Genomic DNA, 16268 nt, shown 5'->3' with positions numbered 1-16268 from the left:
CAGAAACACTTTTCCTACCTCTTTGTCCCAAGGTTCACCCGCCGCGTCAATCTCATTATGAAGACCCCGCCTCCTTTCCCCATCATGCATCGCCAGATCAATGCCAAGTTTCCTTTTATGTTTCTCCGATTCTTTTGCTACTTTCCTTTAAAAAACTTCACTCCAGAGGAGAAGAGTCGCAGAATCATTTCCCTTGATTAAAAAATGTGAGAAAAATTCTAAAGGGAAATAATGGCTTTCCATTTGTGATCACCATGACCTTATAATGTTTCCACCATCTGAGGTTTATATAGCAACGGCGCGCATGTAGCATACGTGCTCGCTTCGGCAGCACATATACTAAAATTGTAACGATACAGAGAAGATTAGCATGGCCCCTGCGCAAGGATGACACGCAAATTCGTGAAGCGTTCCATATTTTGCAATTATTGCGAAGTGATATTTTGCAATTCTAGCTAAGCGATCCACACGCAAAATATATACATACATGTGTATGTGGTGTTTTTTTAATAAATGCATCCTCCCTCCTCTCTTTCCTCCACTTTGCAAACCTCATAACCACTTTTGCAATGTCTTGCTTTCAATGGGGGGAAGAAGGGCTCTGCGTAGTATTTGCATAGGAGGCCCATTTAAATCAGTTACCTGCTTATTTGGTTCTCTTTTTCCCTATTCCCATCTTCTTCCCTCCTCCAAACTCAATTAATTTCCCCTGCCTTTCTCCAAGTTTGTCCCTGCACAACAGCCCTGCCAGGTAGGCTACATCATCATCATCATCATCATCATCATAATTTATTATTTATACCCCGCCCAACTGGGCGGCTCCCAATCAAATGTTAAAAACAGTACAGCATTGAATATTAAAAACTTCCCTGAACAGGGCTGCCTTCAGATGTCTTTTAATGATAGGAAAGCTGCTTATTTCCTTCACATCTGAAGGGAGGGCATTCCACAGGGCGGGCGCCACCACCGAGAAGGCCCTCTGTCTGGTTCCCTGTTACTTGGCTTCTCGCAGGGAGGGAACCGCCAGAAGGCCCTCGGAGCTGGATCTTAGTGTCCAGGCAGAACCATGGGAGTGGAGACGCTCCTTCAGGTATACTGGACCGAGACCGTTTAGGGCTTTCAAGGTCAGAACCAACTGTGAATTGTGCTCAGAAATGGACTGGGAGCCAATGCAGATCTCTCAGGACCGGTGTTATGTGGTCTTGGCAGCCGCTCCCAGTCTAGCTGCCACATTCTGTTTCTGGGTCACCTTCAAAGGTAGCCCCATGTAGAGTGCATTGCAGTAGTCCAAGCGAGAGATAACCAGAGCATGCACCACTCTGGCCAGACAGGGCGCAGGCAAGGAGAGTCTCAGATGGAGCTGGTAGACAGCCGCCCTGGATACAGAATTGACCTGCGCCTCCATGGACAGCTGTGAGTCCAAAATGACTCCCAGGCTGCGCACCTGGTCATTTGGGGGGCACAGTGACCCCATTCAGGAGCAGGGAATCCCCCACACCTGCCTGCCCCCTGTCCCCCAAAAACAGTACTTCTGTCTTGTCAGGATTGAACCTCAATCTGTTAGCCGCCATCCATCCTCCAACTGCCTCCAGGCACTCGCACAGGACATTCACCACCTTCACTGGTTCTGATTTAAAGGAGGGGTAGAGCTGGGTGTCATCTGGAGCTAGGCCTCGAGCTCCAGGCTAGACTGTCAGGCAGTAGGGATCCTGGGATGGGGCCCCTCAGGCAGGCAGTCACAGTCCCCCAAGGGGGAGCATGGGATGGGGCCGGCTGGTTGGGGTTAGCCTGCCATGGGGAGAGAACATGCCACGTTTTGGGCTTGCTGCTTGATGTTCTGTAGCTGGTGCCAGAGAAGCCAATAAAGCCCCAGAACCCCTTTGGTTTCTGTGTGTGTGATGCATAGCTGTCAACTGTCCCTTATTTGGCGGGAAAGTCCCTTATCCCAGCGCCGTGTCCCGCTGCTGTCCCTTATTGATGATGTCCCTTCAATTTCCTGGGTTTCAAAGGAAGCAGCTCCTCTCCCTCCCTCCCTCCCTGCCGGCCAGGGAGAAGGGAGGCTCCAGCTGTGTTGCTTGGCTGCGTTGCTCACCCAATAAGGAGTTTTAAGAATGACTGGGGGGTGGAGCTTGCATGCCTTGTGCCGATCAAATCGGCCGCGTTGCCTGGGGACTCGCCTTTGCTCAGCGCTTCCCAGCGGAGAGGGGACGGTGGTTTTCCTTGCTGCGTCCCCTTTGCCGGGTTGCTGCGCTGTGGGAACCACCGCTTGAGGCTTCGTTGGGCTGCTGGCTGGGCTTTCTGCCTTTGGCTCGGAGGGGCTCAGAAGTTGAACATACCTGTGCCCAGAAAATCCCTTATTTTGGCTGCTGATCCAAAAGAAAAAATACAAATAAAAAAAGCAGCCGCTCAGCTGCAAGCTTCCCCAGAAGTGAGATTCCAATCCTCATCATTCTGAATATATACAAATTTTGTTATCTGGGCTCTAGTGGCCACGTCAGCCGTGCAGAATTCAGCGGCCAGGTTGCAAGACGATTTGAGCATATTGCACTGATCCTGGTCCGGCTGCATTGGCAGCCAATTACTGTACTTTCCGGGCCCAATTCAAAGTGCTGCTTTTGACCTATGAAGCCTTAAATAGTTCAGGACCACAATACTCTTTCCATATGAACCTACCCGGACCCTGAGATTGTCATCTGAGACCCCTCTTTGTATGTGTCCCTTCTGAGGGGCACGAGAACGGGGTCTTTTCTATGGTGGCTCCCTGTTTGTGGAATGCTCTCCCCAGAGGTGCCATTGCTACATGATCTTCAGGCACCAGGAAAAAACATTCCTTTTAAACCGACCTTTGGCATTTACCTGTCTATGGGTAGGATGTTTTAATCTGGGTTTTTAAAAAATAGAATTGTCTTTTAGATTGGCTTTTTCATGCTTGCGTGCGTTTGGTTTTGCTGATTAAAGTATTGTAAGTGCTGTGGCAAAAAAAAAAAAAAAAAGAAGCAACTAATAAATTTATTTAACACTTAATAATATTTTCCCCAAATTATATTTTATTAAATTTCAACTTTTTAAACCTATACAATCCAAACACGGTTAATCTTTTCTCTTATTTTTGTTGACTTCCCACCCCGTTTTCCAGAGTTGCTCTTTCTCTCTACTGTATTATAATCTAATTCCTCCTGTTGCTCAGTGCTCAAATCCTGTTTGCAAGTTCATCATACCATAACATTTCTTTATATAGTCCGAAAAAGGCAACCATTATTCCATAAGAACACACACCATTAGCTTCTCTTAATCCTGCTGTTAATTTTGCACAGGCAAATAATGTATCATAAGGAGCAGAATGAAATTCAATAGCTCTTGTCCGTCCCGACTCGCACCTTAATCCTTGGTAACCTTGCCAATTCTTGCAGGAAGAAAAAACAAATATTGTTCCACGGGGCGGCCAAGCTATTATTTAAGCATTATTTCCTTTGTGTGTTTTGTGAGCAGAGTGTTTTGAAGCACTCCAGCCCTCATTGCTTAGATACTAGCTGGGTCTGAACACAGCAGAGAAAATCTCTGTGAAAAAGGGACACTGAATGGAGCCCCGGAAAGCAGGAAATCTGCCACACAATACGGATTTGGTGGGGCCACACAAGCTGAAGGGTCCCAGCCCCAATACCATCCTCCCAAAAAATTATCCGAAAGGCAGACTATCTTTCAGAGGTGGGCAACGCCATCCTTGCATCTTTCCTGGTCTCCCTTATCGCCTCCTTTCCCATCATCTCATGCACAGAAATCAGCTAAGCAGTGGTCACTGAAATCAGCTGTGCTAGAGGTCAGCTGCGTGGAGGAGCAGGAGGAAAGAAGCATCTCTCCAGAGCTCAGCTGCTTCGCTGGTGAAGGAACACGGATGCTTGTTGCGCTCAGCTCCCACCAGTCGCTGCGTTGCTCCCTGGAAGAAGACGACAGCCATGATGCCAGCCGGCTGGGGCCCCCATGAGACAACGAGGCCGCCGCACATCGTTTGGGCTGATCTCGTGATCCGGGTCCCTCTGCACCAGGGCCGGTCCAAAGGTAACCCCTGTGCAACTGTACATGTGCTTGTTTTTGTTTCGTTTTTTCCCTGTTTTAATTTTCATCTGTCATTACAGCTGTTCTCTCTGCAGCCCTGCAGAGGGAAAAATGTTTAATGTTTAATTTTTGTTATGTTTTTATATATGCTGGAAGCTGCCCAGAATGGCTGAGGAAACCAAGGCAGATGGGTGGGGTGAAAATAATAAATTAATAAACCATTTTTTACTACATTGCAAAATGAAATGGAAAAGGATATTATCTGCCATTTCAGTGGCACCGAAAGAGATGCAAGACGCGACCTTTGCGGCAGTCATGAAGCAGCACCCAGGAAGCGAGGGTCACAATTTGGGCCAAAGGAGCAGGAGGACACATCTGCCCCAGCGCTGCCAGGATTGCACCCGAGGAGCCGAGGCGGAAGACAGAAAGGAGCCCATTGCCCCCGCCTGCCATGCAGTGCCTGCCTCGTCCGCTCCAGATAATGGAGACTCTCGAGAAAAACGTGCCGTCCGAACGATCCTCGTCGACCTGAGACCCATCCTGGAGAAAGCGTTGGACCTCTCGGACTCTTCTCCAGAGATGTCGGAGAGAGACTCCCAAAACGATGAAGAACATCTGCAGATGGAGAGTGGAGATCTCCCCACTGAAGGAGGAGGACACAGCTCAGAGATGGCCACTGCTGCTTCCATAGATACCAGCATCCCTGAGGACACCTTGCCGCCGCTCCCCAGGGATCCCTTCCGAGCACCCAGTGCCCACGCTGAGAGCACCCACAAGGCCCCAGAGATCTGTCCTCAGTTGGACGACTTGACTGAGCTTGAGGAAACCACGCTGCTGGCCGCGTTGACCCATGAACCGAAACTCAGAACAGCCGTTTCCTTGCCTAAGATTACGCCGCAAGAGCTAGGAGAAGATCATCTATTGCAATCGATCAAGGTAAATTCACACACGCAATATGGGTGCTGCTGTGACCCAGGTCTGTCCGTGCGTGAGGATGGGGATAGGTTTTCAACCAGGGATGAGCAGATTTCTTCTTGGTACCCTCACCGTCCAAGGCCTGGTTGCTTAGTGCAACCGGAATGCACTTTAAACATGCTCAAGGGAAGACCCTTGCAGCTGTCCCTATTTTCCAGGTACAGTCACACGTTTACAGAAACCGTCCTGGTTTCTGATTTGATCCTGGAATGTCCCGCTTTTCCTTAGGGTGTCCCTATTTTCATCAGAGAAATGTGGGAGGATATGGAGGTTATGCGACCCTTAAAGCAAGGAGATAAGTCAGTAGACAAGCCACATCTGAAGGCAGCCCTGGAGAGGGAAGTTTTTTAACCTTTAAAGTTTTATTATGTTTTCATATATGTTGGAAGCTGCCCAGTGTGGCTGGGGCAACCCAGTCAGATGGGCAGGGTATAAATAATAAAATTATTATTATTATTATTATTATTATTATTATTATTATTATTATTATTATGGAATAGGCATTCCTATTTTCATCGGGGAAATATGGGAGGGTATGCCCTCGTCACTGCAAAGTCATGCCTCTCTTCCTACCTTCTTGGGTCAAGCGTTGAACGTTCCCCCAATTTAAAACAATACCTTGCCTCTTTCTCTTCCTGCCCCACTCCGCTCGCCTGCCCCGCTTTCCCCAGCCTCCCGCCTCCCCCCCAGACTTCCATCTCCCCACACAGCTGCTGCTGCAGAGGCTGCAGGAGACGACCACCAGCCGGCATCACTCGCTGATCGCGCAAGTCCTGAGTTCGCTGCGGGAGGAACTCTTGATGGAAGAGCAGCTGCCTCCGGATGGTGGGCAAGGAGACTTCTTTCTCCCAGGCACACAAATGTAAGATGGGGCACACCTGGCTTGCAAAGGATCTAGGGTCTCAGTGGACCACAAGGTGAAGAGATTCATCCTCTCTCTCTCTCTGCACTTCCAGGGACAAGGCAACCCCCCTCCTGCAGCTGCCTAGCATCAAAGCTCCAGAAAGGAAGATGGGAGGCCAGAAGGTGAAGCATTTCAAGCCCAGCCAAGTGGCCACTGAAAGGATGCTTGGCAAGTTCACCTGGCGCAGGTGCCACAGGTCTGTCTATGGGGCCGGCTCAGCCCCACAAGCCACAGACCTTTGAGTTGCTGCAAGGTCTTTTATTAAAGATGATGTTGCTGTTGTTACAAAACAAACAACTTAAGATCATTGGTTTCTATGGGTCCATTCTGACCCATAGAAGTTTTGCTGATAACAGGGGTTTGAACTGAATTTAACTCTGCTCAGAATAGAACCCACTAAAATTTATCGACCCAAGCCAGTCAGTGTCTTTGGATTTCAACAGCTCTACTACTGAAGCTGAACCAATTATTTTGCAAGGTTATATATATATAGACATAGATATATATTCATGATTGTGGGGGTCTGTTTTTTTCTTAAATAAATAAAATAAAGTCCAGTGTGCTGGCTTTAATTTTTTGCTTTTTGGACCTTTGACTGTGACTGTTCATAGAACTGGAAGGGGCCCCCAAGGGTCTTCTAGCCCAAGCCCCTGCGACGCGGGCTTCGAAGCCAAAGAGAGAATCCCAAGCAGACAGCCATCCAACTGGTTTAAAAACCTCCAAGGAAGCAGAGTCCACCATCTTTAGACAGGTTTCCTAACCACACAATCCTATCCACATCTACTCAGGCAAAGGCTGAGCAGTTACTCCTGGAATAAGTGTGTACAGGATCAGGGCCTGAGCAGCTGCATAATTTCTGGATGCAAGTCTGTAAACACACACATACAACATTTCATTATTCTAGTGGTGAAAGCACACCAGATAGCATTCTTTCCAATTTCAGTCCCTCTGTATGTTTTTCTCTTTGGGGGGCATTCATATTCTGCCTAGTCCGCCAAGGAGTTCAAGATGGTTCTCCTCAACAACCCTTAACCGTATCCACAGAACATTAAATCTGATGTAATTTCACACTGATCTGTTAAAAATTTGGAGATACCAATAAATATTAATTGGCAAATAAGAAAAAGAGAGAATCTTATCTGCAGAACAACAGTCCTGTGAGGTAGGCTAGGCTGAAAGGCGGTGATCGTCCCCCAAGGTCCCACCCACGGAGCTTCATGGCTCAGCTGGAATTTGAACCGTGGCCTCCCATATCAGAGTCTGATGCTCTAAGCCAGGCATAGGCAAACTCCAGCCCTCCAGATGTTGGGGACTACAATTTCCATCATCCCTGACCACTGGTCCTGTTAGCTAGGGGTGATGGGCATTGTAGTCCCAAACATCTGGAGGGCCAGAGTTTGCCTATGCCTGCTCTAAGCACTAAACCTTGCTGCCTCTCTCTTGGACTCTCAGCTGCTCACCCATCACCTTTATCCGTGGAGCCCCTGTCAAGATCTTGCCCGCTCCCAACACCTCTGTGATTCTATGATATAAGAGGGAGGATAGTTAAAGGAGCACAACAGAAACACACAACGAAAATGTGTTCCCTTCCAGATTTGTTTATTGAGAAATATATCGTGAGAAACGGGCTGCCCACCCCACAGCCCTCTCTCCCCGCCTCCTGGGCAGCTCACACGTAGAACTGGCACCCAAATTTCATTTCTTCCTGCTTGCTCTGTGGGTGCAGGAAGTAGAGCTCGTCTAGCGTGGGGTTCGTCCAGCGGGTGGTGTGGTAGCGGGACTCGCCCACCTGCAGGGAGGAAGAGGAGAAGCTATTGGCAATCTGTCAGCCTCACCTGGGTCAGGCAACAAGGAACTTAAAAGAACACCCCCCCCCCAATATCCTTATGATAAGTGATACCACCTCTGACCACTTATTGTGGGGGCACTGCAGCTCAGTCTGGCAGCTTCCTTCTTTGGTCGCTTGGGAGAGCCCCTAAGCTCGCCATAGTAAAGGTAAAGGTACCCCTGCCCGTACGGGCCAGTCTTGACAGACTCTGGGGTTGGTGCGCCCATCTCACTCAAGAGGCCGGGGGCCAGCGCTGTCCGGAGACACTTCCGGGTCACGTGGCCAGTGTGACAAAGCTGCATCTGGCGAGCCAGCGCAGCACACGGAAACGCCGTTTACCTTCCCGCCCGTAAGCGGTCCCTATTTATCTACTTGCACCCAGGGGTGCTTTCGAACTGCTAGGTTGGCAGGCGCTGGGACCGAGCAGCGGGAGCACACCCCGCCGCGGGGATTCGAACCGCCGACCTTTCGATCGGCAAGCCCTAGGCACTGAGGCTTTTACCCACAGCGCCACCCACGTCCCTAAGCTCGCCATAGGTGAGTGCTAATTCAAAAGAGGACGCTCTCATTCCACTGTACAAGGGACTTTGCTCTTTTAAGGCCATGGGGGTGGGAAAGCGCTGGAGCAACCCCATTTTTTTAACACTGCACCGCAGAAGCAACCCCAGGTTGGTCCTCACCTGCCAGTCAGGGACATCCTTCATGATCTTGGCTTCCTCGTCCAAATTCTGCCGCAAGAGGCGCAGGGTCCTTTAAGAGGGAAGATGAGAGACGGACAAGAAAGTGAGGCACAAAATGAAAACAGCCGAGTTGCACAAGTCTGTTGATTTCAATGGTGTCAGCGGGTTATTTCTGCGTGTTGGAGGCTGGCGTATCTGCATTTTTATTTGATCCATTGCTAATTATCACAGCAACACCTGCTTGGAGAAGGACCTGGGTATAACTCAAGGATTTTGCAGGCTACTGGCCACTAAGCAGAGGTTGGGTGACAGAACTGGAGTACTGTGTCCAGTTCTGGGCACCACAGTTCAAGAAGGACACTGACAAACTGGAACGTGTCCAGAGGAGGGCAACCAAAATGGTCAAAGGCCTGGAAACGATGCCTTATGAGGAACGGCTAAGGGAGCTGGGCATGTTTAGCCTGGAGAAGAGGAGGTTAAGGGGTGATATGATAGCCATGTTCAAATATATAAAAGGATGTCACATAGAGGAGGGAGAAAGGTTGTTTTCTGCTGCTCCAGAGAAGCGGACACGGAGCAATGGCTCCAAACTACAAGAAAGAAGATTCCACCTAAACATTAGGAAGAACTTCCTGACAGTAAGAGCTGTTTGACAGTGGAATTTGCTGCCAAGGAGTGTGGTGGAGTCTCCTTCTTTGGAGGTCTTTAAGCAGAGGCTTGACAACCATATGTCAGGAGTGCTCTGATGGTGTTTCCTGCTTGGCAGGGGGTTGGACTCAATGGCCCTTGTGGTCTCTTCCAACTCTATGATTCTATGATTTGTCATGGATGCTTCAGCTGAGATTTCTGCATTGCAGAGGGTTGGACTAGAGCAGTGTTTCCCAACCGGTGTTCCGCGGCACCCATCGCCCCGTGCTCCGCGCTGTTGTAGGCCAGCCCTGCGCACCCGGGGGACCTCCCCCCGAGAGCGCAAGGCTTGCGGGCAGCAGCCTGCAGCGCGGAGCACGGGGCGCCCTCCAGAGGACGCCCCGTGCTCCACGCAGGTGTCCGCAAGCCTTGCGCACCCGGGGGATCTCCCCCCGGGAGCGCAAGGCTTGCGGGCGTCAGCTGGCAGCGCGGAGCACGGGGCGCCCTTCGGAGGCCACCCCGTGCTCCGCGCTGGTGTTGGCAAGTCTTGCGCACCGGGGGATCTCCCCCCGGGAGCGCAAGGCTTGCGGGCAGCAGCCTGCAGCGCGGAGCACGGGGCGCCCTCCAGAGGACGCCCCGTGCTCCGCGCTGGTGTTGGCCAGCCTTGCGCACCCGGGGGATCTCCCCCCGGGAGCGCAAGGCTTGCGGGCGGCAGCTGGCAGCGCGGAGCACGGGGCGCCCTCCAGAGGACGCCCCGTGCTCCGCGCTGGTGTTGGCCAGCCTTGCGCACCCGGGGGATCTCCCCCCGGGAGCGCAAGGCTTGCGGGCGTCAGCTGGCAGCGCGGAGCACGGGGCGCCCTTCGGAGGACGCCCCGTGCTCCACGCAGGTGTCCGCAAGCCTTGCGCACCCGGGGGATCTCCCCCCGGGAGCGCAAGGCTTGCGGGCGTCAGCTGGCAGCGCGGAGCACGGGGCGCCCTTCGGAGGACGCCCCGTGCGCCGCGCTGGTGTCGGCCAGCCTTGCGCACCCGGGGGATCTCCCCCCGGGAGCGCAAGGCTTGCGGGCAGCAGCCTGCAGCGCGGAGCACGGGGCGCCCTCCAGAGGACGCCCCGTGCTCCACGCAGGTGTCCGCAAGCCTTGCGCACCCGGGGGATCTCCCCCCGGGAGCGCAAGGCTTGCGGGCGTCAGCTGGCAGCGCGGAGCACGGGGCGCCCTTCGGAGGCCACCCCGTGCTCCGCGCTGGTGTTGGCAAGTCTTGCGCACTGGGGGATCTCCCCCCGGGAGCGCAAGGCTTGCGGGCAGCACCCTGCAGCGCGGAGCATGGGGCGCCCTCCAGAGGACGCCCCGTGCTCCGCGCTGGTGTTGGCCAGCCTTGCGCACCCGGGGGATCTCCCCCCGGGAGCGCAAGGCTTGCGGGCGGCAGCTGGCAGCGCGGAGCACGGGGCACCCTTCGGAGGACGCCCCGTGCTCCGCGCTGGTGTTGGCCAGCCTTGCGCACCCGGGGGATCTCCCCCCAGGAGTGCAAGGCTTGCGGGCGGCAGCTGGCAGCGCGGAGCACGGGGCGCCCTTCGGAGGACGCCCCGTGCTCGTGTTGGCAAGCCTTGCACACCCGGGGGGCGCATGGGGCGCCCTGAAACAGAGGGTTCCCCATGCTGCGGACTGTAGCCTGCCGCTGGACGCGCGGGGCGCCCTGAAGCAGAGCGCCCCTTGCGCCAGGCAGACATGGGCCAGCCCCACAAGCTCGGGGGACAGCGGGGAGGCGCAGCACCGCCATCCCACTGTTCCCCGACCTGGTTTTTTTGGGGGGAAATAAAGGAAAAATTTTTTTCCTTTATTTCCCCCCTCAAAAAAGTAGGTGCGTCCTATGGGACGGAGCGTCCTATGGGACGAAAAATACGGTACTTACTATTTCATAATAAAGTAATTATAAAATACTTTCTTTGTGTTTATTTGATTCCTATTAAAGAGAGTTACTTTATATATAGTCAATATAGGCACAGAGTTAATTTTTTAAACATTTTCTAATGGTGGTGTGCCTCGAGATTTTTTTCATGAAACAAGTGTGCCTTTGCCCAAAAAAGGTTGGGAAACACTGGACTAGAGGACCCTTGGGTCCCTTCCAACTCTACAATTCTATGGGGAAAAAACCTAAAACGCTGGCAGAGCCAGTGCTTTGACTCCCAGACTATAAATATTTCTGAGGAGAGCCTGGGCCCCCGCTCTTTTGATGGAACGTGGGTACTGTCATGCGCAACATTGATAAGACTCTCCCAGCTCAAACAAGCGAATGAAGCAATAATGAGGCTTTCAAGTTCGCTTGCAAAAGATGAGGACAGAAAGAGACAGCCAGGTAATGTCGAAAAGCATGGAGCAAGAGGCTGGGCACATCTTTCCTTTCCTTTGATAGGGTCCCTGCTAATCACTGGCAGTTTAAATATGGACACACTTGCATTAAGAGCTGAAGGTTGCATCTTCGGCTAAACCTCTTCATGTTTTAGAAACTGAACGAGGGCATTTGCACGTGAACGCTGGTGAGCTGAACGAAGCTTACTCCCAGGAAGCTGTGCAAAGGATCACAGTCCTACTGACCCAAATAACACAGCAACACATGATTATTATTAATAATAACAACAATAATAATCCAATTTCTTACCTACCCTGCACCTTCAGGTCCCAATCGCAACAATTTAAAATCCAATATTTAAAACACTTTAATGGTTTTAATGATGCAAACCACTTTGATATATATTTTTTAATTGATGTAGCAATATACAGATTTTTTAAAAAAGAAATAAGTACACACTGCCCCCTGGTTTGTTTATGGGTGTGCTTACTGGATCAAGACAAATACCTGCGTTTGGGGCTCTCCTCGGGGAGGGGCGGTGCCACAGCGGCTATCACAACAAGCCCCCTGGACTTCTAAACCCACCACAACTTCACAATTTTTAAGGTCTATGTCCATAGAGAAAGGAAGGACCCAGGAGGGGCGGGTCACTTGCTTCAGAGGAATCCCGTGGGATCCACACATACCTCCGGTCGTTCTCCGCTAATAGAAGAGGATAGATGGCAATCCGTGTCTCCAGATCCTCAATGTTCAGACGTCTGGTGAAGGGAGAAACACAACAATAACAACATCCTGCCCATCTGATTGGTCCAGCTTCAGATGGGGAGGTGGGAATCCTGTTGCGTTCTGCGTATGCAACAACAGGTGAATGCTGCCCCTTGTTTCTCTTTTCCAGTGGTACTCTTTAACCAGGGTTTTTCAACCTTGGGTCTCCAGCTGTTTTTGGACTACAACTCCCATCAACCCTGGCAGTGATCAGGGATGATGGGAACTGTAGTCCGAAAACAGCTGGACACCCGAACTTGAGAAACCCTGCTTTTAACATATTGGTGGAGTGTTATATCCCCATGACACTTGGCCACTAAAGTTGACAAGTCTGTAGCTGCTTAGTGTGTGTGAACATGCACTACAGTAAAACACAGAGGAAGGCATCTGTAAGGAAGTTGGGAATGGACAGAAGGCTGTCTCGCTAGGGTGGTCCATGCCCTGGTTATCTCCTGCTTGGACTACTGCCATGCGCTCTGTGTGGAGCTACCTTTGAAGGTGACTTAGAAACAGTCCTGTTTAGGGAAGTTTTTAATGTCTGATGTTTTATTCTGTTTTTAATCTGTTTGGAGTTGCCCAGAGTGGCTGGGAAAACCCAGCCAGATACGTGTAACATAAATAATAGAAGATTAATAGCAATAATAATAATAATAATAATAATAATAATAATAATAATATACCAGTCCTGAAAGATCTTCACTGGCTCCCAGTCCGTTTCAGAGTTCAATTCCAAGTGTTGGTGCTGACCTTTAAAGCCCTAAACAGCCTTGGTCCTGTATACCTGAAGGAACATCTCCACCCCCATCGCTCAGCCCAGACACAGAGGTCCAGCTCCGAGGGCCTTCCGACGGTTCCTTCCCTGTGAGAAGTGAGGTTGCAGGGAATCGGTGGCTCAATTTCCAACCCTCGTTGTACAGCATGAGACTCTTAAATCTGAGGGTCATGGGTTCGAGCCCCTTGCTGGGCAAAAGACTCCTGCATTGCAGGTGGTGGACAGGATGACCCTTGGGTTCCCCTCCAACCCTACGATTCTCTGATTCTCTGACCGCTGACTGCTGGGAGTCCAATGGAAGGTGGGCAAGTCTGATGTGGAGGCTTAAATTTTGCAAGATTAAGGATCGTTTCAGCTTCTTTCATCTCCCACGCAGCACCTGCTTAGCAGAAAGGCTAGAGAAACTCACCTCCTCTCTCGGTTCCACTTCACTATATTGTAATAGCCGACGATGAGGGTCCCCAATCCAATTGCAAAGAGGCTGTAGCCTGGGGAAGGAGAAACACAAAACAAAAGAGTGATAGCATTCAGCAATTGCCTATACGAAGATCCCTTGAATTAAGGTTAAAGGTAAAGGTACCCCTGCCCGTATGGGCCAGTTGTGTCCGACTCTAGGGTTGTGCGCCCATCTCACTTAAGAGGCCAGGGGCCAGCGCTGTCCGGAGACACTTCCGGGTCACGTGGCCAGTGTGACGAAGCTGCTCTGGCGAGCCAGCACCAGCGCAGCACACGGAAACGCCATTTACCTTCCCACTAGAAAGCGGTACCTATTTATCTACTTGCACTTAAGGGTGCTTTCGAACTGCTAGGTGGGCAGGAGCTGGGACCGAAAGACGGGAGCTCACCCCGTCGCGGGGATTCGAACCGCCGACCATGCGATCGGCAAGCCCTAGGCGCTGAGGTTTTACCCACAGCGCCACCAGCGTCCCTGAATTAAGGTTACTAGTCCACATTGAGGTTCTGGCTGCTTTGACAGCTATTCCCTTTTAGATGCCCTGAGAAGCTGTCCCAATGGCCAGTTCTAGTACTATAATGCTTGACCGAGTAAAGATTGTTGTCTTTGTACCCGAGAACAGATTCTGAGCACTCCCTATCATTTGTGAATTGTATATGCATATCCTTGATTTACTGAACTGGCATGTGCTGTCTTAACAAAATGTTTGTTTATAGGTTTTTCCTTGTACTTTTAGGGGCTTTTTCATTGTTATTTGGTTGGCTTTTGATGAAGCCCTGTCTGGGCTTCGTTTGCAGAATGAGCAAACAAATGATAGATGATAAAGAAAGAGAGGACACATGTGAGCCCCTGAACATTTTGTCTCCCCCAACCCTTTGGAGAAGAAAAAGAGAGCGGGACTTGACATCTATGCAGCGGTACCTTGCTTCTCAAACTTAATCCGTTCCAGAAGTCCATTCCAAAACCAAGGCATTCCAAAACCAAGGCGCGCTTTCCCATAGAAAGTAATGCAAAATGGATTAATCCATTCCAGACTTTTAAAAACAACCCCCAAAACAGCAATTTAACATGGATTTTCCTATCTAATGAGACCATTGATCCATAAAATGAAAGCAATAAAAAATGTACTGTAGTCATACAATCAATCAATCAATCAATCAGTAGCTGAACTGGATTCCACAGTCACAAAAAGAAAAAGAGAGAGCCGTAAAAACAAAAACATAAAATAAATAGCAAAAATAAACAGACTTCAGCGTAACACTCCAAATGAAAGTGTGGCACTCAAATCGGAAGCGTAACACTCCAAATGGAGCATGTTTGGCTTCCGAAAAAACTTCGCAAACCGGAACACTTCCTTCCAGGTTTGCAGTGTTTGGGTCCCAAGTTTTTCTTTCTTTCCATGTTAAATCTTTATTGGTTTAAAATACAGAGGTAAATGATCATTTACAATGAAGGCAAGTATAGAAAAATTCAATACAGAAGAAAAAACATCATGACATAAGAGTAAGAAAAAAGTTAAAAAGACCAAAAAAAAGAAAGAAAAAAAAGCCCCAAAATTTATACAAAATCATGTTCATCAAATAAAAATTTCTGCTTAAAACTTCCAATCGTTCTCATTATACTATTTCTATTACCATGGTTTTGTCGCACAAAAATGAATGAAACGAATACCTTAGTGGAATATATGAAAAAGGATATACAGTGGCACCTCGGGTTAAGTACTTAATTCGTTCCGGAGGTCCGTTCTTAACCTGAAACTGTTCTTAACCTGAAGCACCACTTTAGCTAATGGGGCCTCCTGTTGCCACCGGAGCACGATTTCTGTTCTCATCCTGAAGCAAAGTTCTTAACCTGAAGCACTATTTCTGGGTTAGCGGAGTCTGTAACCTGAAGCGTATGTAACCTGAAGCGTATGCAACCTGAAGCGTATGCAACCTGAAGCGTATGCAACCTGAGGTACCACTGTAAAGCAAAGCTGGCTTCCAAGTTGTTTGAGAACCAAGGTCCCACTGTATTCCCACGACATGCGGGGCCACTGACTGTGCTCCCCCTTTCAGAGGAATCCTGGCCCCCAGGCGACCCTCAGAGGTGTCCCCCCCCCCATGCAGGGGGCCAACTGAGAGTGGACCCCCCCCCACTGGGGGAGCCAGGCAGCCAGGACACTTCGTTAGGTGGTATTTCTCTTGTTTTACTTGATGGGGGGCAGCTACGCCCGGGTCTCCCCCCCCTGCCCCTTTCTGCCCCAGCTGCCCGAGCCCCCCTCCCCCCCCTCCGAGGGACCCAGGCGTCCGGGCGCCTCCCGGGGAGGGGCGGGGGGGGCCCGACTCCTCACCCGAGAGCCCCCTCCGGGGCAGGTTCCTCTTGTAGTCGATGGGGCCGTATCCGCCCGGCGGCGGCATGTCCTGCTTCACCTTCCCGGCTCCCGCCGCCATCTTGGAAGCGGGACGAGCGCTCCGGGCAGCGGCGCCCTCTGACGTCAGAGCCGGCGGCGGGCGCCTAGGCGTGACGTCGCCCCCGGCCGCCCTCTCCCTGCTACCGTAACCACACGAGCAGAGGCGCACGCCATTCCGGGGAGCAGGGCGCATCCCAGCCCGCATGGCTCTTAGCCAAGGGTTGCAACTGCAATACAAAGACGTTGCTCGGCAGGGAAAGAGCTTTTTCCCCGCCCTCAGCTGATTTCCCTGGATAGTTGGCCTTGGTGAAGATTTGACTTTTTCATCCCCCAAAAGCTCTTGATTTGAGTTTCTACTGAAATGAGGCTGCATTTTAATTTGTATTTTCACCTTGTTTTTAAGTTGTATTTTAATCAATTGTTTTTATACTTGGTGTTAGCCGCCCTGAGCCTGGTCTTGGCTGGGGAGGGCGGG

General features: G+C 50.8%; 2 protein-coding genes across 2 annotated transcripts; one reads left to right on the top strand and one right to left on the bottom strand.

Moving 5' to 3' along the window:
* Positions 1 to 3099: 3099 nt before the first annotated feature.
* On the top strand, positions 3100 to 6494 carry LOC309332973 (uncharacterized protein). Its single transcript, XM_081846379.1, has 4 exons — positions 3100 to 4056; positions 4328 to 4989; positions 5700 to 5853; positions 5985 to 6494. The coding sequence occupies exons 1-4, from the start codon at positions 3954 to 3956 to the stop codon at positions 6056 to 6058; spliced, it is 993 nt and encodes a 330-aa protein (XP_081702505.1). The 5' UTR covers positions 3100 to 3953; the 3' UTR covers positions 6059 to 6494.
* Positions 6495 to 7514: 1020 nt separating this feature from the next.
* Positions 7515 to 15892, bottom strand: NDUFA13 (NADH:ubiquinone oxidoreductase subunit A13). Its single transcript, XM_081846495.1, has 5 exons — positions 15734 to 15892; positions 13357 to 13435; positions 12097 to 12168; positions 8441 to 8510; positions 7515 to 7721 (listed from the first exon to the last, which is right to left on the bottom strand). Exons 1-5 carry the CDS (start codon positions 15831 to 15833, stop codon positions 7602 to 7604), a joined length of 441 nt encoding a protein of 146 aa, XP_081702621.1. The 5' UTR covers positions 15834 to 15892; the 3' UTR covers positions 7515 to 7601.
* Between the last annotated feature and the right edge of the window lie 376 nt (positions 15893 to 16268).

The sequence above is a fragment of the Podarcis erhardii genome (genome assembly GCF_964252035.2).
Source record: "Podarcis erhardii genome assembly, chromosome: 18".
Classification (NCBI taxonomy): domain Eukaryota; kingdom Metazoa; phylum Chordata; class Lepidosauria; order Squamata; family Lacertidae; genus Podarcis; species Podarcis erhardii.
The sequence above is the reverse complement of the archived record's forward strand: the minus strand, read 5'-3'. Positions and strand labels throughout refer to the sequence as shown.